General features: G+C 47.3%; 1 protein-coding gene across 3 annotated transcripts in view; it reads right to left on the bottom strand.

Annotated features, from left to right (window-relative positions):
- The window catches only part of VDAC1 (voltage dependent anion channel 1), a 31,795-nt gene extending 17,892 nt beyond the window's left edge, over window positions 1-13,903 (bottom strand). The window contains exons 1-5 of one of the 3 annotated variants that reach the window (XM_023738991.1): window positions 13,884-13,903; window positions 2,053-2,122; window positions 1,418-1,467; window positions 445-597; window positions 298-350 (exon numbers count right to left, since the gene is read on the bottom strand). In XM_023738991.1, the coding sequence (XP_023594759.1) occupies window positions 298-350; window positions 445-597; window positions 1,418-1,467; window positions 2,053-2,119 (323 nt within the window). In that variant the 5' untranslated portion in view covers window positions 2,120-2,122; window positions 13,884-13,903. Of the gene's footprint in view, window positions 1-297; window positions 351-444; window positions 598-1,417; window positions 1,468-2,052; window positions 2,123-12,210; window positions 12,277-13,662; window positions 13,736-13,883 lie in introns of those variants that run through there. The other 2 variants (XM_004384721.2, XM_023738990.1) reach the window with 2 other exon arrangements.
- Window positions 13,904-26,397: the final 12,494 nt, after the last annotated feature.

Below are 26,397 nucleotides of genomic sequence, written 5' to 3'. Positions count from 1 at the left end.
GCACCCTCAGAACCCCAGGTAGGCACAGGGCCAAGCACAGGAGGCACTCGAAAACATCTGTTGAGTAAACTACCATCCATGAATTAATCAAGCAGCGCTCATTACAGGAGTCTGTTAGTGGATGGATGTGGATGTCTCCAGAGACCAAATCAAAAACAGGGACCTTGAATCTCCAGACCTTGGAGGCCACCTCTTTGGTGACGTCAGCCTCATCGCCAAAATCTGCCCTCACAAAGGGCTTCCACTGTAGGTAACATCACAGAATGCCCTTGCCAAGAAAACAGATGAAATTCTTACCCAGTGTTAGGTGAGAAGGATGAGTCAAAGGTCAGCTTCAGTCCGTGTGCAAGCTGAACAGAAAAGAAATTTGCCAGTAGCTTTAGTCACAGGCAGGCCAGCAGATGTGAACTAATAAATCTGTGTCTTTTCACAGATGACCGTTACCTGGTCTTCGACGGTAATCTCGGTGCCTAGTGTGTTGTCAGTGTTCCATTTCTCCGTAAACGTCAGCCCATACTCGCTCCATCTGTACTTGGTTTCCAGACTGCCCGTCACCTTGGTGGTCTCAGTGTTGGCTGAGCCTGAGCTTGTAAATTCCTTCAAAGGAGAAAGGAAGTCATAGTCTGCATGCCAGTGCTTCACTTCACATCACTCCACCCCTAAACGGACTACGCTTTCCTTTATGCAAGAGGTGAAACCCAAGATGTGCATCGGCAAAAGCTAATTCTATGCTTCAGTTAGGTAAAGTACAGATGGGGGTAATGGAACCTGCAACTTAAAGAATCTTATGGGGAAATCTCTATCTGGAGACAGCTTCCTTCCTCCCCCATGACCCTTTGTCTGGACAGGAAGGCACCCCCAGCCCCCATCCTGCCTCTAGCCTCATACAGGCAAAAAGCATTGAACTAAAGCTGACACTGCACTGTTCAACTTCAAAACATCTTCCTTCCAACAATTACTGCATGCACACTCTGAAAGGGACTAGTAAGATTTTATTATTTTCTTACGGTGGTAGAATAATTTGGAAAAGGACAGCAAGAATGGCTGCACAACCTGAAGAATATAATCAGTGTCCCTAAATTTTGCAGGCAGAAATTATTGAATTGGTGTAGGTTTTGCTGTGTATATTTTCACCAAAAAAAAGAAAAAAAGAATTTTTTAAAATAATTACGTGGCATGGAACACAGATCATTTTTAAAATAAGAAATACAGGAAAACTAAAACTGAGGCTTGCCCCCATTTTCCTATGAGTTAATCAGCTGCTGGAGGTGGGGGCCTACTGGCATGGTTCCGCTGGACCACCCTACCCCACAGAGGACACGCAAGTGTGACAACCACAAACTACCACAAAAAGTCCTTTCTGTTGTTTGTTGACCTCCAATAAATGTCCACGCCCCAGGCATGTCAGACAACTTACCAGTCCATTCTCAGATTTTGTTTTCAAATCGAGTTTTATTAAGCCAAATCCTAAAGAAAGAAAAAGACGATTGTTAACAGATTAAACAACTACCCTGAGAACAGCATCTCCACCTCCCTTAAGGCTGTTTCAAAATGCTTCTTTTTCAAAGGCAGCACGTGCGGGTGACGTGGGCTGAGGGCGCCCAGCCTCCGCGGCTGCCTGCCTGTGTGTGGAGCTCAGTTGCCATGGAACAGCGGCAGACAGAATGGGCACAAGCTCCACCTGCGCTCCCAGTGGGGTCGGCGAAGGTGGTGCCTGACAGCTGGCAGAGACAGTTCCCGGGCCTCACAGGCATGTGCCTGAGGATGGGCTAAGTTTAGAAGCCGCGCTTTTCTGCAGCTGCACCCACAGAGCTGCTCCACACATGGGGGAGAGAACGAGAATGTCCACTTGTCTGCACAATTCACAGGCCTGCCCCTACTGGGTGCACAGCCAAAAGTGCTTTACTAGCCACAAGAAGCTTGTCTTTGTTGCCTGACACGAAAGTTCTAAGCAGGTGACTGAAGCAGGTCTCCCCAGCTGTTATAGGTAGAATCCCCCCAAGCATGCCAGCCCAGTCTGTGAGCTGAAATGTCCCTCCCTGCAGCACTCACCATAGCCTTTGGTGAAGACATCCCTAGCAGATTTGCCAAGGTCCACGTACGTGGGGGGCACAGCCATCTTCTGTTACAATAAAAGAGAACCACCAGAATAAATACGTTTGTAATTGTGGAAATTAGTTTTCCATCCATAAAAATTATTAGATAGAGTTAACAGCCAATAAAAATCACCTGGCACTAAGATTGCCAGGTACCTTCTCCTCCCAGGTGTGGGCAGAGAAGCCTGTGCTGTCTCATGCTTCTTTTTGTGGTCAGAGCTTGGTGCCCACTAAGTCTTTGTTTACAGCAAATCAGCCTGACTTCAGACCACTTCTCCTTGGCATCCCCAGGACTGAGCCCAGGGTCCAGAACATAGTAGGAGTCAGTAAATATTTGCTGAATGAATTAACTGTCAAAGACACATTCCCATGAGCCAGCTACTTTATTGAATTGCAGGACTCTTGCCAAATGTCTTACAAAATGTCAGCTACTAAGACATTAAATGCACTGAACAGAAATCAGAACTTTTCATGGTAACGTATTTTCCATATATGGTTCAGATTTCATTTATTCAACAAATATTTCAGGGGTAGCTACTATGTGCCAAAATGGGCTCAACTTTTCACAGAATTTTTGCCTTGAAAGGAAACCCATTTTTAGAGTATCATATGCCTCACAGAAGACACAGTAACACCTAACTAGTTAGGAATCTCCTCACACAGAAGGAAAATGCAATCATATTTCTCAAAAAAAATTTAATTTATTTCAAGCAAACATTTATTAAGCTTCAGTATGATTTTGCTTTAAAAACCAAGTACTGCTTGGGATTGTTGCATATCACTAAGTCGATCAACAAACATTTATTAACCACCTTAGTGTTTAGGAAAAAAGATAACTGAAATAGTCCTTGCCCTAAGGACCTGGGCAGCTCTGCTTTGACGTGCTGTGTACACAGGACTAAAATTCCAATCTGGGACAGCACACAGTATGTACTCCATCCAGAGAGGGGGTCAGAGAAAGCACCATTTCCCCTACCTTCTCCATCTCCACAGTATCATTAGCTTCAAGTAGCCAGAAATTCAATTAACCAGAGGATAAGTCCATTAATTTTAAAAATACAATATACCTAAATTGCCAAATTGAATCTCACCTACTCCATCTTAAGTTGCATATATATGTATGTACACACACACATACACACACACACAGGGCACGTTCCTGGAGAGTGTGGGCCCCTTTATAAAAGGAGCCCACTGCAAACTGGCTCGAGCTTTCCCACGGGAACGATATCAGAATTGGAAACTGCATTCCTGACCAAGGCCTTAGCTTCAAAGAGGTCACAGGGAGCCTACACAACAAACGAGTAGGTTGTAAAAGATACAACTATAAATTTCCATAATTCTTAAATCATAAAGTTGTGGTCCAGATCCTATACGCTTTTTTTCAGATGTTTTGCTAATTCTGTCCCAACTTGCTTTAAGTCTCGAAGCAGGGGAAGAGAGCCCAGCGAGCTGTTTACTCTGTCCTATTTTTGCTGCTGTTGTTATTTCTTGCACATGATCAGGCTGGCACTGTGGGCGGCTCTGCCTGTTGTCTACCCAGACAAAGTTCACTGCCCACATTAGGGTCACGGCACAGAGAAGACGGGGATGATCCACTTCAGGCACCCCCATTGGCTCTTTCAGATCTAAGGGCTCTCCTCTCCCCATTCATTCCTTCCTCCCTGAACAAGCCCTGCAGGCACTCCCACCCCAGGGGCAGACCAGAAAACCACCCACCAGGTCCTTGAGAAATGTCCCCATCTGATGGCAGATGCCACAGCCAGTGATGGGCCTGGCCCCCTTCCAGGAGAAGACAACACAACACTCCTGGATGAAGTGAAGAAGGCTGAAGTAATGCAGCCCCTAAGGAGGCTCACAGGAGAACACCTCAAAGGGCTCAGAACATTCTCCATCCCTGTCAACAGTAACAAGGCATCAGTAGACTGAGCACCTCTCTTCAGAGTTGCCCTATACCTGGTTGACCACAAACTGGGGAGGAGCAGTCCAATGGCAATATCTCTGAGTCAGCTAAGACCTCCCCATAGCTCAGGGGCCAGGGCCTTCCCAGCTGTCCTCCCCTGCCTGACTCCACAGAATAAACACCCCAGGATCAGCCTCCCCAGACACAAGCATCCTTCACATCTGGACTGGTCCCTCCCTCAGGGAAAAGGCAGAACATTCATCATTTAATGTTCCCCTAATGCCCTCTCTCACCACTAATCCCCAAAACCCAACAAGCAAACCACCTATCAAAAAACACTCCACCAGCAGCAAATGTCAGCCTAAAAGTACATGGCCACTAAGGAGATTACCATCCCAGGACAAGAGCTGGGATGGCTGAGTACAGAAGAGCAGGCAGAACCCTGGATAAGGCCAGGCTCTCCTTGGAACCAGGGCTCCCTTCCTTGAAGGAAGGGCAACCTTTTCACAAACAACAAGGTCCCACAACATCTCACTTACTTTATACCAGCTGTACTTACGTGAACTTCCAAGTTAATGAAAACATATCCTTAAGTGCCAACACTTTTCATTTTAGCCATTCTGAATGCTAACTTTCTCATTTGTGCATCACCTTCCTGTCTCCTTAAACACAGACAATGAAGTGTGATCTCCCCTGTTCTGGAGCCCTCAGGAAAGCTTCCTCCACACTCAGGTAAGCGTCCTCCTCAGCAAAGCACCTGGCACAGGTGATACACAGTAACCACTGGCTGACTGGAGTCAAGTCCACTCCCAAACCTAACGTACCACCCACTGAGAAGAGCAAAAGATTGGCTCACTCCTTCACTAAAGGCCCCCAATTGCTATGCAGTTGGTTGTAGCTTCCTCTCCTGCTTTTGGAGGGTCTTTGGCCTGCTCCCTTTGTCTTAGTCATCCAGTGCTGCTGTAATAGAAATCCCACAAGTGTATGGCTTTAACAAAGAGAAATTTATTTCTCACAGTAAAGTAGGCTAAAAGTCCAAATTCAGGGCATCAGCTCCAGGGGAAGGCTTTCCCTGTCTGTTGGCCTTCTCATCAATCTTCCCCCAGACTAGAAGCTTCTCCACGTGGGGACCTTGGGTCCAAAAGACACGCTCTGCTCCAGGCACTGCTTTCTTGGTGGTATGAGGTCCCCCATTCTCTGCTGGCTTCCGTTCCCTTTTACCTCTTGTAAGATAAAAGGTGGTGCAGACCATATCCCAGGGAAACTCCCATTACATTGGATCAGGGATGTGACCTTAGTAAAGGTGTTACAATCCCACCCTAATCCTCTTTAGCATAAAATTACAATCACAAAATGGAGGACAACCACACTATACTGGGAATCATGGCCCAGCCAAACTGATACACACATTTTTTGGGGGGACATAATTCAATCCATGACACCGTTGTTCCCCACCTATCTCACAGCAGCTCCTGCCTCCTAGCTCCTGCTGCATTTTCTCAGTGGGACTGAGAAAAGGCCTGGGACAGCACTGCCTCTCCCTGGGAAGCTCAGCTTTCTTACAACTACAAACTGTCCCCAGAAAATGCCCATGTTTACAGAGTTCTCAGCACCCACTTCAAAAGCAATTTTAGTGTAGCAATCCTATCACTATAATGCTTCTCCCACCATCCTCATAGTCACTGGGCCTTTTGGTGAATTTCCTTCCAACATTTGGATTTCCATTTGCATTTTCTCAAGCCAGGGCTAAGAGGAAGAGAATCGGGCATCCTGCTTTCTCACCTAACACCCTGTGGGCGCTGACCTGGAAGTTGAACCTTTGCCATGGTGCCTCCTCCCATCTGGATCTGCCCCAGCTTGCTCACCCTGTGTGCACTTATTAACACACAGCTGTCTCTGCAACACCCATTCCATGTGCTTTCAAAACCTGGCCTCTAGAGGCTAAGCATGAAGCAGGGTGCAGTCTGACACAGGCAGGGTGGCCAGCCCTGGGCAGACAGAAGTCAGAAGGAGCCCAGGGAAGACTGTGGCCAGAGGGCTTCCCACCTGAACAACGGCTTCAGGGCACAGCTTGGGAGCCTTATTCCCACAGATGAGTGGGAAGCAGAAAGGTGAACAAAGCTGGACTGAGCAGACCTGTCTGCAGCCACTGATGACTTTGAGAAAGACCAGCAAGTCACACCAGGAGACAAGAGTCCCTGGTTCCCCTCCACTGCCTGTCAGCCTACCCACCCAACCTTTCCCTGGCTGACCTTGAACAAATTATGCAAGCTCCTCTCCAGCTGAGGAATGAAAATCCTGCCCATACTGGAGGCTCAGAGGTGAGGGATAGTGTACCACCCAGCAGGGTCTGCGTAACACTTACATAACCTCCGTCTTGGGGAAAGGGGGCACACATCCTCCGAGACTCATTGGCTGCGCAGCGGTAGCAGATGCTCTGGTCACAGCACGCCCCTCTCCCCCCCAAAACACACACCAAAACAAAACAAAGCAAAAAAACCAAACCCATTGCCATAGAGAGTAGAACTGCCCCATAGGGTTTCCAAGGCTGTAATCTTTCCGGAAGCTGATTGCCACATCTTTCTCCTACAGAGTGGCTGGTAGGTTCAAACTACTGACCTTTCAGTTAGCAGCCAAGCACTTATCCACTATGCCACCAGGACTCCTCCTACACACACACATACCCCCAAATCACACCCTTGAACTCAAAGCACCTTGGATCCTGTCATGCATAAATTCATCCAAAATATGGAAAACGCTACATGTACAAAGATGCCAAGGCCTGGCACATGGAAGGCATTCAATGACCATCAAGTTTTTCTGCTATTAATAATACAAAAAAAAAAAAAAAGTAGCAGAAACTTAGTACCTAACAACAGGGTCTAAGTAAATTACAGTATGACTAGGAAGCAGGGCTCCCTCTGCAGGGAAGCGGCAGCACCACTAGGGGTAGCACCCACCTGCCCATACCTCAGCCTAAGAAGAGCTGAACTTAGGCTGAGGAGACGGAGTGCCTTCAGAAGTGAGCACTGGCCACCTCTGACTTCAAAACCAAACATGGATTTTATTCTAAGGGACTCAGGGAGCCACTAGAGCAACTGACAGATCTATGTTCAAGAACAGCAGACTGGCAAAAATGTAAATGATACTCTCCAGTGTTGGTGACAGTGTGGAAAACAGCCACTCACATTCACCTGGAGTGCAACTGGTACAGCCTTTTTGGAGGGCAATTGCTGGGCAGTGTTTAAATGGGCATGCACTAGCCCTAGTAGTAACTCCACTACTAAGAACTCACCCCACAGCAGTACCTAGCACCCAAAGATGTGTTAATGAGGATGTTCACTGCAGCACTGTTTGTTACAACACCACCCAGAAGCAACCGAAATGTCCATCAATAGGGAAATGAATGAATAAAAATCATGGTACTTGCAAACTAAGCAGATGTTGTTGTTGGCTGCTTTCAAGTTGGCCCCTGACTCACAGCAGTCCCATGCACGATGGAACAAAACGCTGCCCGCTCCTGTGTCATCCCCATATCAGTCCACTGTGACCCACAGGGTTTTCACTGGCTGATGTTCAGAAGTAGATCGCCTTTGTCTGGAAGTTCCACTGAAACCTGTTCAACATCATAGCAACACGCAAGCCTCCACAGACAGGCGGGTGGTCGCTGCACTTGAGGTGCGCTGGCCGGGAACTGAACCCAGGTCTCCTACACGGAAGGTGAGAATTCTACCACTGAACCACCACTGGCCCCCATAAAAACACAGAATGGGGGGAAAAAAGGAAATTACCATGTGGCAATCAAAAAGCTACCTACGACATAATTAAACATTTTAATTGTGTATATAATCTTGATGATTATTAATTTTAAAAGTTAAAAACAGGAAAAAAAGTCCATCACTATTTCTGATATTGTCTTGTGTCGCTCTCAAGTTGCTGAAACAAGTCATATTCTAACAGGCTGCTGCAGGAGATATGTCAGAAGGAAAAGCTTTCTAGACGGTGTCTACACTGGCTCCAAAAACAGATTCAAACTATACTGAGACTGTAGGGTCACCAGGCAGGGTCTCTGGAGGGCACATCCCACTCCACTCAACACCCGGGCCCAGAAGGCAGGCACAGGACACAGGCCTCTGATTCTCTGCATGGGAATCGCCTTGGGCGCTTGTTCGAAAGGTTACAGAGGCAGAGATACTCCTCCTACCCTTCCTCTCAGCCTCTCACTGCCTAATAGGCAGGACAACCCCCAGATGCCACTGACAAGAGTGGGCTTGCGCTCTGCACCAAGCACCCACCAGAATCCCCAGCTTGACTTATGCCATTTTGCTGCAGAGGCCCCCTCAGAAGAATCCAGGCTGAGCAGAGAGCCACAACCACTGCAATGGCTGACACAGGGAGCAGGGTGGCACCAGGGCTCAGTCAGTCAACAGCTGGGAGGAAAAGTCTCTCAGGAACAAGCGTGCAGCAGGTCTGGGACCCAGAGACCAGGAGCTGCCTGGCACCGACATTCCCAATCTGTCCAGATGCCCAGGCAGCAGGGCACAGTGATTACTGGAAGGGGCTATGAGCCTGGCAAAAGTTCTAGCTAGCCCTTGCTCTTAGCTGTGTAACCTGGGGCAAGCCACTTATACCTTCTAAGTCTCATTTTCCTCATCTCTAAATCATGCCTTTCTAATGGAGGTGTTGCAAGCACTAAGCTAAACAGGTAGAGCACTTAGGAGTGTCTGGTATGTGGTGAGTGGTCACAATCAAGCTGGATATTCTTTATCTGCCTCTCTAGACACACTCTCCTCCAATCCTATCTTGCTCTGTGCCCCAAGAGCTCATCACTATGGACTTATCAATGGGCTTCCAGTTGGGTTTGGCCACTGGGAGGCCCTGGCAGAAGATGGGCACAAGGGAGAGTGAGGTCAGGGTACTCATCCCCCAGGCTCCCTCCCCACTGGGCCGCAGGTGGGCAGTGACAACTTTCCTCTACGCAAGATCACAGCTCCTGCTAGGAGGCCCCCTCACTCGCTCCAGCTCTCTCCTGGTTCCCCTAACCACCCCTCCACCTGCAGGCCTAGGGGTGTTAACAGACCCGTGCTACACCCCTTGCTGGGTGCTTTACACCCTGCCCACACCTTGGTAAAAGGTCCCTTCATTAAACTCTATTTGATTACCCCATGTGAGCGTACATATGATTCCTGGAAGGACCCAGGTCAACACAGCAATCATCATCATCATCCCAGGATTCCCCTCAGGAAGGGAGAAATGTGGGAAACCCTTTAGCTCTGGTGTTTCTCCAACATCATACAGGCGGCATACAGGTGGTTTTCCAGGGCAGAACTTGGCCAACATGTAGCAGAACCAGCGAGGGATTAGAGAAAAAAGCACCTCCCCCTCACCCCAAACCCAGGGCTCAGGAAAAGGAACTTCCCAGCAAGAGACAAGCACATCTCTGAAAGCCAATCCCCTCCCTCCAAGCACAATCACCCCTGCAGTCAGGAGCCTCCGCATACCCTACCCAGTACTTCCCCATCACCCACGAGGCAGAAGGAGGCAGCCCTGGGGGACAGACAGTCCATGGTCCAGGCTCCAGGACACTGGCAAAGCCCATGGCTCTGTGCTCTGGTAGCAGGTCTGTGCTCTCAATACAGCTGTCTGCACTTCTCCCCCACCACAGGCTCACACCGGGCAGCCCGGCTTTCCAGGCGTTGCTTCTATTTTAAAACACCCTGTGAGATGGGACACTGCCAGCACTGCCTTCCAGGAGACTCAAGAGAATGTAGCTGACTCGGGGGGCAGCCTGTCTACCCACCCATCAAGGGAAGAGGGCCTGGGCTTGTGGGCAGCACACCTGGGTCTGGGTCCCAGATGCACTCGGAGCTCTTACCCAACCTCAGACACCTCAAGTTCCCTGGAGCCTCGCGGCCTAGTTTAACCAGATTAGGGTTAAAATACACAGTGCTTGGGCAGGTAGACTGGGGAGTCAAGCAGACCTGAGTTCACCTACTCCACTACGTTCTAGCTGCATGACCTTGGGCAAGTCACAACCTCTCTGCACATTTTCCTCCGGCTCTAGTATGGGAAAGGAGCACCTGGCTAGCGTCATTGTGAGGACTGAATCAGAGTGTTCATATAAAGTACTCAGTACAGTGGCTGGTACACAGTAAGCTGCAATGATCATAGCTAGTATTTTATTACAGGTTTTCATTTTATGTATTTCTTAGTATAATGATGGCTGCTGTACAGATGGCCAAAGGTCACCCTGAACTGCAAGGTCCAGAGTCCTTCTTGACCATAATGAGGTATTGTTTAGTTTATAATGTCCTGCCAGGTCCTGGAAGAATGCCTCCTCCCTCCCCCCAGGAAAAACTGACCCTCTGCCCCACAGACACCCAGCAACCACTGTCCTTGCAACAAACAGAGGTGACTCTACCGACTGCTGTCCACTGCCGGGTGGCCTACGCCCAGCCATGCACACACTCCAACCAGTGAGAAAGAATAACATCTGAACAGCAATTTCTAGTTTCCAAAGGGCTCTCACATCCATTAGCTCCTTGCAATGGCCTGCTGGAGTGTCAACTGCAGTATCAGAGTACCAGCAGTGGAGCTGCCAGATCAGTCTTTGAATCCCAACTCTACCTCTGCTGAGCTACGTGACCTGGGGGTAGTTACCACACCTCTCTGTACTCAAGTCTCTTGACCCATGAAATGGAGACAATTGTACCTCTCTTCCAAGGCTTGTAGGGCAGTGGATTCAATGTCACAGAACACATGCCAAGCCCCCAGGACGGTGCTGATCAGGCCCTCAATAAAGAATTACTAAGATGATGACAATCACACTTTTATACTGGGAAAGTGAGGCACAAGTGACTTGACCTGTACTAGACCCTATGGCTCATGTTAGAGCTGTGTTGTGAGCCCAGACTGCTTTCCAGGTCTCTTTCCAGCCCTGTTCTGGGTAAAGGGCTTAGTCCCACTCACCCCTACTCACACCCCCAACTGTGCCAGGCTCCGTATCTCACTGGTCACCTTTCCTTGGCGGCTACCACAGGACTCTGTGGGGAACCAAAGGCCGTGCACCACAGACTCTTTGGGTACCCTAAAGGGCTGCCTGCAGGTTGGAGCTATGGAAGGCTCTCAGCACAGACATTCCCCTCCCAGTCACTACCACCAAAGACATTGCTATTGTTAGCTGCCATCAGGTCGATTTTGACGCATTACACCATGGGAAACTCCATCAAGGGTAAAGTGGACTTTAGTGCCTCTGCAGTACTGAATGAAGGGTAAGTGCCTTCATCACCACTAGCCTGGAGCTCTTCATCCACATCTGCCTAAAGTCCAGCACGGCCAGAGGCCCACAGGCACGTCCTCACCATATGGTCCCCCCGAGTCCCTGAGCCCTAGCTTTCTGATCTGTAAAATATGTCTATAAATGGCTCCTCACCCTAATCCCTATTCTAGAATTCCAGAGATAAAACTAAGCAATCAACTGAGAGCAGCTCCCTCTCCCTGTGGGGTCAGGCACAGGCTTCATCCAGGGCAACTCCAGCAGAAGCCATCAACCCACCCACCCACCACCAGGGAGGGAGGGGCGCCAGTCCAAGGCCTTCAGGAGAATCCCAATTCACCCATGTCACCCTCCTCTCAAGCCCAGAAACACCAGTTCAACAAGTTTCTGGACTTGGACAGTTAAAGAATGAAGACAACGTGTTTAAAGCAGTTATTTCAAAATAGGAAATACAGTAAAACCTGCAAAAGCTGGAACCTGTGTAAGGCAGAAACCTATCAGAGAAGAAAAACTCAAAATACTTTCCACTAAAACGAGCAATAGAAAAGTGGTAAGACTGTACCCTCTCAAAGGCAGAAAACTTCTGAGACCTGGAAAAACAAGGCAGTTCCGACTCTCACAGGTTTCACTGTAATTTTTGCCTCTCACTGCTCCAGGGCTGTACACACATACCACTGCAGATCTTTAAATATCTGAGACTCTGCTAGACAAGGCCATTTTCTGGAAGTGAGTGAAATGTGTGTCCCTCAAAAAAGGATGTCCAGGACCTAGGACTATGGTCTGGGCCTGCAGTCACTACATATGCCCATTCAATCACTCTGCAAATACTTAAAAGAGTGCCTGAGCACCTACTATGTGCCAGACGCTTAAATAATGAAACTATCCTGTCAATAAGGGTGAGTCAACTCTTGGGAAAAAAGTGACAGTGCACTTACCCCACAGATCCTTCTCCAGCACCTACTGTGTGCCAGGTGCCACTGCAGGCCCTAAGAACAAGGCTGCATCAGGTTGAAGCCTGACCCTCCAGGAGCTCAGTTAGTCCAGAGCTGGAGTGGAGAGAAAGAAGGCAGGCCCTGGGGAGTCGGCCCTGGCCTGGGGAACAGCAGAATTCTTGGCAAAGGAGGAGCCCATTTCCCCTATCCTCTCTGGAGAGGGGAGACTGGTCAAGAAGATGGGGCAACGGGGTGCAGTCGGGTCTGCCCCTGCATTCAAACTTCCTGCCCCAGCTTGACTATGTCAATCTGCAAACTTCCAGGAGTTTTTGCGAATTATCCTCAAAGCTAGTCAATGCTTGGCACACAAATGGTTATTAATAATACCCCCGTAATCTTTACAATAACGGGAGGGGCTACATTTACTGAGCCCTTTGGAGAACACCACGTGGAGGAAAGCTTTCTGAGAGGGATGGCCTTGATCTTCCCCAAAAGCCTGAGGCTGGTTAAGTATCATGGTTTTTACCGAGGCCTTCTGGGAGCCAGGTAACGTTCTGAAGGCTTTAGAAGTTAAATATTTCACTTTATTCTTCCCAAAATCCCCAAGAGGGAGAGGTATAACTGCTCCCATTTTACAGATGAGAAAACCGAGGCTTGGTATCTTCCCAGTTGCGTGACCTTGGACAAGTCACTTAGGTTGCAGGCCTCAAATTCAAAGTTGAGCTCCTAGTTCCCTGCACGCACAGCCGCATTTGGTGAATGAATGAGTGCTCGAACGAGGAATTCCTTCAAAGGCCTCGGCGGCCACACCGCTCCCCACAGAGCCTCCTCTTCGGAGGCCTAAACCCGAGCCCAGTCCCTGAGGCCTAAATCGACTCTCGGCCGCCCGTTCCGCCCGGGGAGGCGCTGGCACGCGCGTGGTGCCGGGAGCCAGCTCCTTCGGGCGTGGACTGGACAGGGCATGCGGGGCGCAGGGCCACGGTCGTCACCTGTGGCTCATCCCCGCGGCTGCAGCGTGGCCCGCACAGGGCCGCGGGTCTGGCCCAGGCAGCGTGGGCGACGGCAGGCTGGCCCCGGCCCGATCCGTGCTGCCACGATCGAGGGCCAGAGGGCGCCGCCGAGGAAGGTCACCTAGACCCGCTGCTGGCCGGGGCTCCATACGGCTGCCCATGCCCTTCCGCCCGCATGTTCGGGTGGGTTTCATCCTCAGCCGCAGGCGCCTCTGGAGCCCATTTCCCTGCTCCCCGCCCGGGCCCACTCGGCACCCGCCCGCGCGGCCTGCTCCGCCCGCCGCTGACCTGCCAGGCCCGAGCGGACCACTCCGGCTCCCTCCCTCGGGCTGGGCTCCTGGGCCCCTCGCCCGCTCCTCCTCCCACCTCCTCCCTCTCAGCTACCCAGGCGCCCGGCCCGCGGCAAGGGGCGCAGGCACAGACTCGGCCCTTCCGCTGCGCCTACCTCACAGGCGGTGGCAGCGCGATCAGCGGCGGCTACGGCGGGGGCTGCAGCGCAGAGGAACCGAGCGAGCGGCAGGCCGAAGGCGGGGCGGCGCGGACCGCGGCGGCGCGGACCCGCCCCCGCCCTCCACGCCCAGCCCCCTGAGCTCCGCCCAGGTCCCGCCCCGGACATCGCCCAGGGCCCTGCTCCGGTCCCCTCCGGTTCGCGAGAGGTACCCTTACCCTCCTGGGCTCTTCAGGGCCTCGAGCGGCCGCGTGTGCCCGCGGGCGTGTGCGTGTGCGGCGGAGTGCCTGCGTGCGCCCGCGCAAGGGTCGACGGCGAGGGATGGGACTGACGTGCGCACGATATGTGCGTGCGCAGGGACACGTGTGGCGGCCGCCCGGGTGTGCGAGGTGGCTCCCAGGTCCCCCGTCAAAGCCCACGGGTCGCCACTGGAGACAGTTCTAGGCGGGGCTTCGGGACTGGGAACCGGAGGTGGCGCGGATACAGAGTAGCAGCCGGGATTGTTGCTCCTCTGCGCTGCCGACACAATGTTTCAGGCGCCTGGCTCCCGCGAGCGCATGGCGACGCGCTCGCAGAGACTTGCGCTGGCCGGGGCGATCACGGAGAGAACTCCCCGGTGCGCTGAATTTGCACTGCAAATTAATGATTTTCCCCCGTAGCAAAGCTGCTCGCAGCCCTTTTCCGAGAAGTGAAAAAACTTGGCGTTTTGCAAGAACGTCCCCAGCTGGGTATTACCACGCACCGAGGTATCCGGCGATTCCAGCCAGCCGGTCGAGCGCACCGCGGGGAATCCACGTGCAGCCCGGCCTGGCCCTCACCGCAGCACTCGGTTCATGTGTGTGGTGGAGTGAACGATCGCTGTCCTGTCTAAGCTGTAAACGCATGATGACTCAAGCTTCCCATCTTGTTCACTACCGAGTTTCCCCGGTATCCTGGGGGAGGCCTACCCGAAGCAGGCTTGGAGAATTAATGGATTCGCGCTGGATGAAGAGTCTGCACACCATTTGCTTAGGCTAACAAAGTCCTCAAAGGCGGAAGGGTCGGGCTACAGAATCAGGACACTCGCTCACAGCCAGCTGTGGTACAAGCTGAAGGAGTAGGCAACCGGAGCAGGCAGCAGATTAAATGGAAAAGTGGCAACGGGCAACTCGGGTTAGAAGTGGTTGGGTGTTGAAGAAGAGAACTCATAAAGGGCAGCCCAGAGAATGTAGACACGGCTCACACAAAGGCCCCAGTTCCCTCCCAGAGAGGGGAGGGGAGGGCAGGGAAAGACGCTGAATCACCAACCCAGTGAAGTGAGGCAGAGTTTGGGAGGAAACGACCTCAGAGAGGCAGGGCAAGACCAGGTGGCTTGGCGCACACGGGCTAGGAGCAGATGCTCTACCGTTGGAATCTCAACTTTACTAGAATTGTGACTTACTGACTACTCCCCACCACAGCCCTGAGAAGGAACGGGGTGAAGGCGGTCCATACCAGGTAATAACCACCATTCCCTTCAGTCCCTCCCCCACAACTGACTGAGCAGAGGATGGGCACTTGGCCCAAACCCAGCCAATCAGTTCTTTTCTTGCAAATTTGAACTAAAGAACCCAGAGCCTTGTGGGACTGTCCAGTCAATTGGCCTAATGCTGTTTTTAGATTTACTGTTCTACTCACTAGTTCAGTGAGTAGTGCAGCCATCCAAGATACAACAACTGGTCTCTATCTGCCTGGAGCAGCAGAAGAAGGAGACCCAGGAATCAGAGAAGGAACTGAACTGCAGGTCTAACTGCTTCCATGAACTACTGCCTCCTTAGCCATGAGACCAGAAGAACTGGATAGTGCCTAGCTACCGTTACTGAACGTTTTGATCAAGGAATCAATAGATGAATCCTGATCAAAAGGGGGAAAATGTGGAACAGAATTTTAAATTCATATAGAATCCAGACTTACTGGACCTATTGAGACTGGAGCAACCCTCAATCTATCACTCAGAAAATCTTCAAACCATGAACTGAAATTATTCCCTGAAGTCATATTTAAACTAAACAACTTAGCTAAATTAGTAAAGAATGTTCAACATGAGCATTGTGTTCTTTTAAAGAATTACATATATGAGATCTAATTGTCAACAGTGACTCTAAAGCAAAGATGAGAAGTTTAGGTGGTACAGTCTCGGTGGTGAAACAATATGGGTAGAGATAACAAGAATAGTGACACAATGAAAAATGTAACCAATGTTATTGAACTGTACGTGTAGAAACTGATGAATATTTTGCTGTGTATATTTTCACCAAAACAAAAAAAAAACCCAGAGCCTAAGTGAGACAGAGGGTCTTGGATCTGATCGTCATGTTGAGTCTTGAGAAGTCAAAGAGGACATTGTACAGAGCATCTGGAGAGGGTGGCTTCAGGCCCCTTTCTGTTTCATGAGCTGGTGTTATTCTTCCTGCACTTGGTTTTCCCTGGGCCATTTAAATAATCACACACCCTTGAGCTTGATCCAGCAAGAGCGGGCCCCTGAGGAGGACCCTGGATTCCTGGTGGGTGGGAAAAGAGGGTTTATGGGAATAGATCAGTCCTGACAGCAATTTTTCTATAGCAGAATGATCTTTCTTCCCCTCCTCTCAGTTAACAAGCTTTGTTAGAGCTGACTCCATCCCTGGACCATCCATTTGGACCAAAGAAACCAACTGAGACTTTTCCTGGGGCTGCTGAGAGAGACTTCCCAAAGAATGAAGCCAGCCCATAAGAGAGAGACAGAGACCAGGTCCTAGGGCCATCATACTCCTGGATCTAGCTATGCCTGAGGCTACCTCCTGTGATTCACAGCTATCTGAGCCAATGAAGTCCCTTTTTGCATAGTCCAGTTTGGACTGGGTTTTCTTCTAGGTCCTAACTCAGTAGTTCACTTCCCTTCAAGTAGAACATACAGTATCCAGGACAGATTAGATTTTTCATTTTAATATTGGAATAGTGGTTAAGGTCTGGGTTCAAACCCACCAGCCACTATGTGGGAAAAAGGTGTGGCTCCGCTTCCGTAAAGATTACAGCCTTGGAAACCCTATGAGGCAGTTCTACTCTGTCTTATAGGGTTGCTATAAGTTGGAATTGATGGCAATGGGTTTGTTTTTTTGTTTTTGTTTCTGTTTTTGTTTTTAACCAGTGTAAGAATATTTATTTTAGGGAAGTTCTTTCTTATATCTGACTTACAGCCACAGGGCTTCTACTAAAGATATTTACCAGCATGGAAAGCAGTCACTCACCTTTCTAAACACCTGTGTTGAAACGTTTCTCTTTCAATGTCCTTGTACCTCAAAGTGATTCATTAGCATTGTCTTTGCCAAATACTTGAAGATGAGGTCCTTGAAGGTAGAAATAGAAGATGCAACTTATCTAAATTATTTTTAAAGGGAAAAAGTATTCTGCTTGTTACCAGCATCAATTACTTTGATTACAAAACTGAATTGTCATAAAATATAACCTTTTCTAACCATTTTCAAATGAACTCATCAGACTTGAGTCTGGGTAGGAGGAATCAGGATTGAGAATTGGTTGTCAGGGTTCTCAGGCCACACTCACAGCCTTGTACTCTGACCCTTATCATCCAGGCAAGGACACAGGCCAGCCTCCAGGTTCTGAGTGATATGGAGAGGAGTAAGTAGTTGAAAAAGGAGCCCTAGTAGCAGTGATTAAGCACTTGGCTACTAACCAGAAGGTTGGTAGTTTAAACCCACCAGCTGCTCCATGAAAGAAAAACATGGCAGTCTGCTTCCATAAAGATTAGAGACTTGGAAACCCTATGGGGCAGTTTTATTCTGTCACATGGGGTCGTTATGAGTTGGAACTGACTCCATGGCAATGGTTTTTTTGTTTTTTGTTTTTAATCAATTGCGAAGGTGCCACAATGGTTAAGCACTTGGCTGCCTACTGAAAGATTCGTGGTTGGTACTTTGCCAATTTTTAAATAATCCAGGAGCTCTGCAGGAGAAAGACCAGGCAATCTGCTTCTGTAAAGATTACAGCCAAGAAAACTCTGTGGGACCTTACCACAACCATCAATTGAGAAAAGAGGATAGAAAACATCCCAAGATAAGCACAATAAAATATTTTACCCTGCATATCTAAAACCATGAGATGTCTTAGATCTAAAATAGTTCCAAGAAGGTCCAATATCATATCCATATTTTTTAGAAATTATGTATACATACACAGAGAAATATTAGAAAGAAATGCAGTAAATATTAATGAACACTGTATTTCAATTTATAAGGCTATAAGTGTTTTTTTGTTCTTTGGCTCTTTCAATATTCCCAAACATTCTTTAATGAAGATATAATACCTTTATTATAAAAAGAGAATCTTTATTTTTAAGACAGTGAAGTAAAGTTAATCAGGAGTGGTTGTGTAAACTAATGCAATCCTTCTGGAAAGCTATTGGCAATATGTGATGAGAATCATAAGCCCATTCTGCCCCTTTGACCTGCTCCTGGGAACCCATGCTAAGGCAATAATCCTGAGTTGGTGAGTGCCAACTGAAGGAAGATGCATAGCAGCTCAGGACGGAACACAGCCTGGCTTCCAGCTTGAGCAAATTGAAGCACATCCCTCCCCCACGGAGTACTCACAGCCTTGATAAAAGATGGTTACAAAGACTTCATGTGCAGAAATATTTCTAATAACAATGTTAATTGAAGGCCATCATATATTCAGTATTTTATAACTACAACATAAAAAACTTAAGAGACAAACTGTGGTAGACAGAATAATGTTGTTGTTAGTTGCTGCTGCATCAACTCCAACTCACGGCGACTCTATGTACAACAGAATTAAACATTGCCTAGTCCTGTGCCATCTTCACAATCATTGGAATTCTCAAGTCCATTGTTGTGGCCACAGAGAGAATAATGGCCCCCCAAAGATGTCTATGTCCTAATCCCCGGAACCTGAGAATATGTTACTTTACAGGGCAAAAGGTACTTTACAGATGTGATTCTGTTAAGGACCTTGAGATGGGGAGATCATCCTGGGTTAGCAAGGTGGGGCCAATGTAATCACAAAGGTCCTTCTAAGAGGAAGACAGGAAACTGGGAGTGACAGAAGGTGGTATAGTGATGGAAGCAGAGGGAGAGAAGGAGATGTAGTGATAGAAGCAGAGGACAGAGAGAGAGAGATTGGAAGATGCTACACTGCTGGCTTTGAAATGGAGGAAGGGGTCATGAGCCCAGAAATGCAGGTGGCCTATAGAAACTGGAAAAGTCAAGGAAACAGATTCTCTCTCAGAGCCTCCAGAAGAAACCATCCCTGACCACACCTTGACTTTAACCCATTGCGACTGACTGTGGACTTCTAACCTCCAAAACTGACTGCAAAATAACAAATTCGTACTGTTTTAAACCACTAAGCTGGTGTTGGTTTGTCGCAACAGCAATGAGAAATAATACACAAACTTCTGGAAGACAATACTATAAATGATCTGTTGGAATGGCAAGGTTGTAAGTGGCTTCCTTTTTTTATTTTCTCTGCTTTCTAACTTTTAAATAATGTGGTAAACATATTAAAATCAAACAATCGGGAAAAGAGGCAGGGGTTTCTGCTGTATAAAACCAACTGAGATTTGGCATGCAGGTCTTCTTGTTATTGTACAGCAAACTCAGGCCTTAATCCAGGTCCAGATCTGGTAACTGTGATGTTCCATAGGAGGGGACACTTGTATGGGTATGTGTCTTAGTCATCTAGTGCTACCATAACAGAAATACCACAAGTGGATGGTTTTAACGAAGATAAATTTATTTCCTCACAGTCAAAGTAGGCTAAAAGTCCAAATTCAGGGTGTCAGCTCCAGGGGAAGGCTTTTTCTCTCTGGTGGCCTTCTTTTCGGTGTTCCCCTGGACTAGGAGCTTCTCGGCACAGGGACCCCAGTCCAAAGGACGCACTTTGCTCCTGGCACTGCTTTCTTGATGGTATGAGGTCCCCCTGTCTCACTGCTCACTTTTGTCATTTATATCTCAAGAGATTGCCTCAGTATACAATCCAATCTTATAGATCAGGTCCTGCCTTACTAACACAACTGCCACCCATCCTGCCTCATTAACATCATAGCGGCAGGATTTACAACATATAGGAAAATCACACAGTACCAGGAATCATGGCCCAGCCAAACTGATACACACATCTTTGGGGGGACATAATTCAATCCATGACAATATGTGAGGGTGTGTAGAGGTGTGACAAATGGAATTGATCAGAGCTGGAATTCTACCAAAGGCCTCTGAGCTAAGAAGAAGGTAAGTTTCTCCTTCGCTTAGCATGTGCTGGTTCCTGAGAAAGGATGAAGAAAACTGGAAAAATCCAGTCTTTTATTGCAAGAGGATCATGGAACCCCTTCTCCAGACCCTGCCAGTGAGTGGGCCCATGCAGTTTGCCCTGAGGACAGAAATGGAGCGGCCATCTTCCCCTTGACTTGCATTCATTGCCAAGGGGCCTACGGCTTTATGAAGAGTGTCCCGAGTCTGGCAACCATGGCCCCTGCTAACAGGCTCAACCTTATTTTTATTATTTAAATGAGGACAAGGTCAGGTGGAGTTAAAATTGCCTGGTGTCTGGCTGTCCAGGGGGCTAGTTTTCAGGCACCATCTGTCCAACCCTGGCATGTAGGGTTGTGTGGTTTACACACTGCACACTGCGTAGACCAAAGGCGGCATAGGGGCTGAGATGCCACGCATGCACTGCTCGCAAAGCCTTGGGTCCTGACAAGACTGCATCAGTCACAAGGAAGGGCTATGTTTCTACTTCAGGGTGCCTTTTCACAGACTGTATACTGGCGTTGACTGGTAGCTGAGATCCGTGTGCCCCTCTGCCGGGCATGCTCTTCTGCCAGTTCTTCTCACAGCCAGCGTGAGTGCCATCTCATTCCCAGGGCCTCAGCTTAAATGGGACTTTCTCAAGGCTGCCTTCCCTGCCACCCAACCTAAGACAGGTTCTCCTCTGCCCACCATCCTTATTCTGAGCCCAGCCCTGTTTTCTCCATAGCACATAGTGTCATTTATAATTATTTAATAGTTTATTTACTTTTTATTATCTGTCTCCCCACTAGAATGGGTGCTCCACGAGGGGAGGGACTGGTGCTGCTTTGTCCACCTCTGCGTGTTCCCCAGAGTGCCTGGCACATCACAGGTGCTCAGTGGTGAGTTAATGAATGAAGGAATGATGAGTGGCACACAGCATAAAGGCAGGTGACTTGGAGTGGCTTACTACCCCAACATGTAGGCGGCACACTTTGGGGACAGCTTTGCTCTGTGCTCCTAGCTGGATAGCTAGGGATCATGCCCCACGGATTGTCAATCCTCCAGGAAGAAGGGATTCATGTCCTTGGTGTGGGCTGTTGTTGTTGTTGTTGTTAGGTGCCTTCTAGTTGGTTCCGACTCATAGTGACCCTATGTACAACAGGATGAAACACTGCCCAGTCCTGCACCATGCCCACAGTCGTTGTTGTGCTTGAGCCCATTGTTGCAGCCACCGTGTCAATCCATCTCCTTGAGGGTCTTCCTCTTTTTCACTGACCCTGTATTTTACCAAGCATGATGTCCTTCTCCAGGGACTGATCCCTCCTGACAACATGTCCAAAGTACGTAAGACGTAGTCTCGCCATCCTTGCCTCTAAGGAGCATTCTGGTTGTACTTCTTCCAAGACAGATCTGTTCATTCTTTTGGCAGTCCATGGTATATTCAATATTCTTCGCCAACACCACAACTCAAAGGCATCAACTCTTCTATGGTCTTCCTTATTCATTGTCCAGCTTTCACATGCATATGATGTGATTGAAAATACTATGGCTTAGGTCAGGCACACCTTAGTCTTGAAGGTGACATCTTTGCTTTTTAATACTTTAAACACTTTTTAACACTTTAAAGAGGTCTTTTGCAGCAGATTTCCCCAATGCAATGCATCTTTTGATTTCTTGACTGCTGCTTCCATGGGTGTTGATTGTGAATCCGAGTAAAATGAAATCCTTGACAACTTCAATCTTTTCTCCATTTATCATGATGTTGCTTATTGGTCCAGTTGTGAGGATTTTTGTTTTCTTTATGTTGAGGTGCAATCCATACAGAAGGCTGTGGTCTTTGATCTTCATCATTAAGTGCTTCAAGTCCTCTTCACTTTCAGCAAGCAAGGTTGTCATCTGCATAACGCAGGTTGTTAACGAGTCTTCCTCCTGTCCTGATGCCCCAATAGTCTTCATATAGTCCAGCTTCTTGGATTATTTGCTCAGCATACAGATTGAATAAGTATGGTGAAAGGATACAACCCTGACATACACATTTCCTGACTTTAAACCACACAGTATCCCCTTGTTCTGTCCAAACAACTGCCTCTTGATCCACATACAGGTTCCTCATGAGCACAATTAAGTGTTCTGGAATTCCCGTTCTTCACGATGTTATCCATAGTCTGTTATGAATCACACAGTCGAATCCCTTTGCATAGTCAATAAAAGACAGGTAAACATCTTTCTGGTATTCTCTGCTTTCAGCCAGGATCCATCTGATATCAGCAATAATATCCCTGGTTCCACGTCCTCTTCTAAATCGGGCCTGAATTTCTGGCAGTTCCCTCTCGATATGCTGCTGCAGCTGCTTTTGAATGATCTTCAGCAAAATTTTACTTGCATATGATATTAATGATATTGTTCGGTAATCTCCGCATCCAATTGGATCACCTTTCTTGGGATAGGCATAAATATGATCTCTTCCAGTCTGTTGGCCAGGTAGCTGTCTTCCAAATTTCTTGGCATAGATGAGTGAGCACTTCCAGCTCTGCATCCGTTTGTGGAAACATCTCAACTGGTATTCTTTCAATTCCTGGAGCCTTGTTTCTTGCCAATGTCTTCAGTGAAGCTTGGACTTCTTCCTTTGGTACCATCGGTTCCTGATCATATGCTACCTCTTGCAAGGGTTGAACATTGATCAATTCTTTTTGGTATGAGTCTGTGTATTCCTTCCATCTTCTCTTGATTCTTCCTACGTCATTTAATATTCTCCCCGTAAAATCCTTCACGATTGCAACTTGAGGCTTGAATTTTTTTGGTGTGGGCTGGGGATTGTTTAATCTGCCTATGTGATACAGAACTTAATCTTGCCCAGAGAGGCCTGGCCTTTGCCCTCAGCTTCTGGGAGGCAATTTCCAAGCCCTTGGAATGTCATGCCAGATAGGAGTGTCTTTATTTAGACAAAGGGCTGGCCACACCAGATAGTAGAACACTGATTTAGGGCGGAGGCTTTGAGTCATGCAGTATCAGCTCAACCTCCTGAGAGGCTGAAGACTAAGATCAGCTATGTGGGCAGTCAACCATGGAGCCCCAGTAAAACTCTAGACACCAAGACTCGGGTGAGCTTCCCTGCTTGGCAATACTCCATGTGTATTGTCACACATTGTTACCAGGAGAAGTTAACGCTGTCCATGACTCCATGGGGAGAGGACAACTGGAAGCTTTGTGTTTGGAACCCAGACTCTGCCTTATGCATCTCTTCCTTGGGCTGATTTTAGTCTGTATCCTTTCCCTATAATAAACCATAACTGTGAGTATGTCAGCTTTATTGAATTCTGTCCTAGCAAATTATTGAACCAAAGGGTGATCTTGGGGACCCTTGAACTTGCAACTGATGTTAGAAGTGAGGGTGGTTATGATGGTTAATTTTATGTGTCAATTTGGCTAGGCTATGGTGCCTAGTTATTTGGTAAAACACTAGTCTATTTACTGCTATAAAGTAATTACATGTGATTGAATCAGTCGGCCTCAAGTAAAGCAAATTGCCTTCCATATTATGAGTGGGCCTCAGTCAATCAGCTGAAGGCCTCCAGACTATAAACAGGTATTTTTCCGGAACATTATTCTTGTTGCCTGACCTATGGATTTTGAGACACAAGCCTGTAGTGATCTCTGGCCTGTTGCCTGACCTGCAGATTTTGGATTTGTCAGCCCCCTGCAATGGCATGAGTCAATTCTTTGAAGTAAAAATCTCTCTCTCTCTCTCTCTCTCTCTCTCTCTCTCTCTATATATATATATATATACGTATATATATATAAACCCATTGCCAATGAGTTGATTCCGACTCATAGCGACCCTATAGTACAGAGTAGAACTGCCCCATAGAGTTTCCAAGGAGCGGCTGGGGGATTCGAACTGCTGACCTTTTAGTTAGCAGCCATAGCTCTTAACCACTGTGCCATCAGGGCTCCTCTGCTGTGTATGTATATATATAATACACACATATATACGTATGTGTGTGTGTGTATGTGTATACACACAGTCATGTGTCATTTAATATCCATGATATGTTCTGTGAAATAGGATATATGTGATTTGAATGTTATGTGAACATGCCTAAATGGCAATAGCATTCACTGATTTTCCATCTTTGTGTTGTTTAATAACTTTTTGTTTCACTTCCAAACTGACACTTCTTCTTTGCCTCTTGCTGCTGCTATCACTAGCACTGGTTTGCTGCGTTTGGGAGCCATGATGCACTTCATGGTAATATTTTCAAAGAAAATTAAACAGGTAACACTATAACACACAAGAGACACATGATACACGAGATTGGATGCCACTGCTTATGAGTCAAAGTATACACTGTTATATGGTAAACTTTTTATTTGTTTAAGTAGAGAAATTTCACATAAAAATAATGATAGAAAGTACAGTACAGTACATACATAAGCCAGTAATGCAGCCATTTATTATGACTATCAAGACATATGTATTAGTGGGCATCTAAGATACAACTATTGGTCTCTACTTGTCCAGAGCAAAAGCAAAAGAAGGAATCCAAAGACTCAAAGAAGAAACTAGTCTACAGAACCAATAGTTTACATAAACAATGACATTATCTTCCTTGAGATTGGAAAAACCACATGGCACCCAGCTACCACTACCAACCATTCCAACCAGAGATTTAATAGATTGTCTTAGTTATCTAGTGCTGCTATAACAGAAATACAACAAGTGGATGATTTTAACGAAGAGAAGTTTGTTTCCTTACAGTAAAGTAGGCTAAAAGTCCAAATTCAGGGTGTCAGCTCCAGGTGAAGTCTTTCTCTCTCTGTTCGCCTTCTCATCAATGTTGCTTAGGACTAGGAGCGTCTTCGCACAGGGACCGCGGGTCCAAAGGACACGCTCGGCTCCTGGCACTGCTTTCTTGGTGGTATGAGGTCCCCATGTCTCTCTGCTCACTTCTCTCTTTTATATCTCAAGAGATTGCCTCAGGACACAATCCAATCTTGTAGATTGAGTCCTGCCTCACACTAACACAACTGCCGCCCATCCTCCCTCATTAACATCATACAGGCAGGATTTACAACTTATAGGAAAAACACAATACTGGGAATCATGGCCCAGCTAAATTGATACACACATTTTTGGGGGGGCATAATTCAATCCATGACATAGATGGTCCCAGATAGAATGGGAGAAAAATGTAGAACAAAACTCAAATTCCTAAAAAAAAGTCAGACTTACTCGACCAGTAGAGACTAGATGAACCCTCAAGACTAACGCCCTGAGATACTCTTTAAACTTCCAACTCAAAGTACTCTCAGAGTTGACCTTTCAGCCAAATGACAGATTGGCCCGTAAAATAAATATCATCCATGAGTCCTGTGCACCTCGGAATAATCATCTAAATGAAACCAAATGGTAAACATTTACCCTAGACCAAAGACGAGAAGGCAAGGGGGGACAGGGTAGCTAGATTAATGGAAACAGAACAACCAGAACAGAAATAATGAGAATGCTGATATATTGTTAAAAATGTAACCAGTGTCACTGAACAATATTGTCATAGTTATCTAGTGCTGCTATAACAGAAATACCTCAAGTGGATGGCTTTAACAAACAGAAATTTATTCTCTCACAGTCTAGGAGGCTACAAGTCCAAATTCAGGGTGCTAGCTCCAGGGAAAGGCTTTCTCTCTCTTGTCAGGTCTGGGGGAAGATCATTATCATTAATCTTCCCCTGGATCTGGGAGTTTCTCAGCACAGGAACCCTGGGTCCAAAGGACGTGCTCTGCTCCTGGCTCTTCTCTCTTGGTGGTGTGAGGTCCCTCTCCTCTCTGCTCAATTCTCTCCTTTATATCTCAAAAGAGGTCAAGTCAAAATACATCCTAATCCTGTAGATTGAATCCTGCCTCATTAACATCATGGAGGTTAGGATTTACAACATAAAGGATAATCACATCAGATCACAAAATGGTGGACAACCACACAATACTGGAAATCATGGCCTAGCCAAGTTGACACACATTTTTGGGGGACATAGTTCAATTCATAATAAATATGTATAGAAATTGTTAAATGAGAATCTAATTTCCTGTGTAAACTTTCACCAAAAAACAATAAAATATATTTTTTAAAAAAGACATATGTATTATAGATTATATATGTACTGTATCATTATACACCTGGCAGTGCAATCACTTTGTATACAAGAGACATGAGATACACATGTTGCATGCAGAAAGCTGTTACATTCGCTACTTCCAGTTACATCTGCTACATCTCATTCTACAACCAGGATTTCTGAACTCTATTGTAACCTTATGGGACCACACATGTATATGTGGTTGGACGTTGCCCAAACAGATGTTATGAGGTGCGTGACTATATATCCCTGGTTCTGTTTCTCTAGAGAACCCTGATTAAGAGAGTGGTCTTGTGGATAATTCCCTAATTTCCCAGCTGATATCAGAAGGA

Source organism: Trichechus manatus, unplaced genomic scaffold, assembly GCF_000243295.1.
Source record: "Trichechus manatus latirostris isolate Lorelei unplaced genomic scaffold, TriManLat1.0 scaffold00127, whole genome shotgun sequence".
NCBI classification, from domain to species: domain Eukaryota; kingdom Metazoa; phylum Chordata; class Mammalia; order Sirenia; family Trichechidae; genus Trichechus; species Trichechus manatus.
This window is presented reverse-complemented; position numbering and strand designations above follow the sequence as displayed.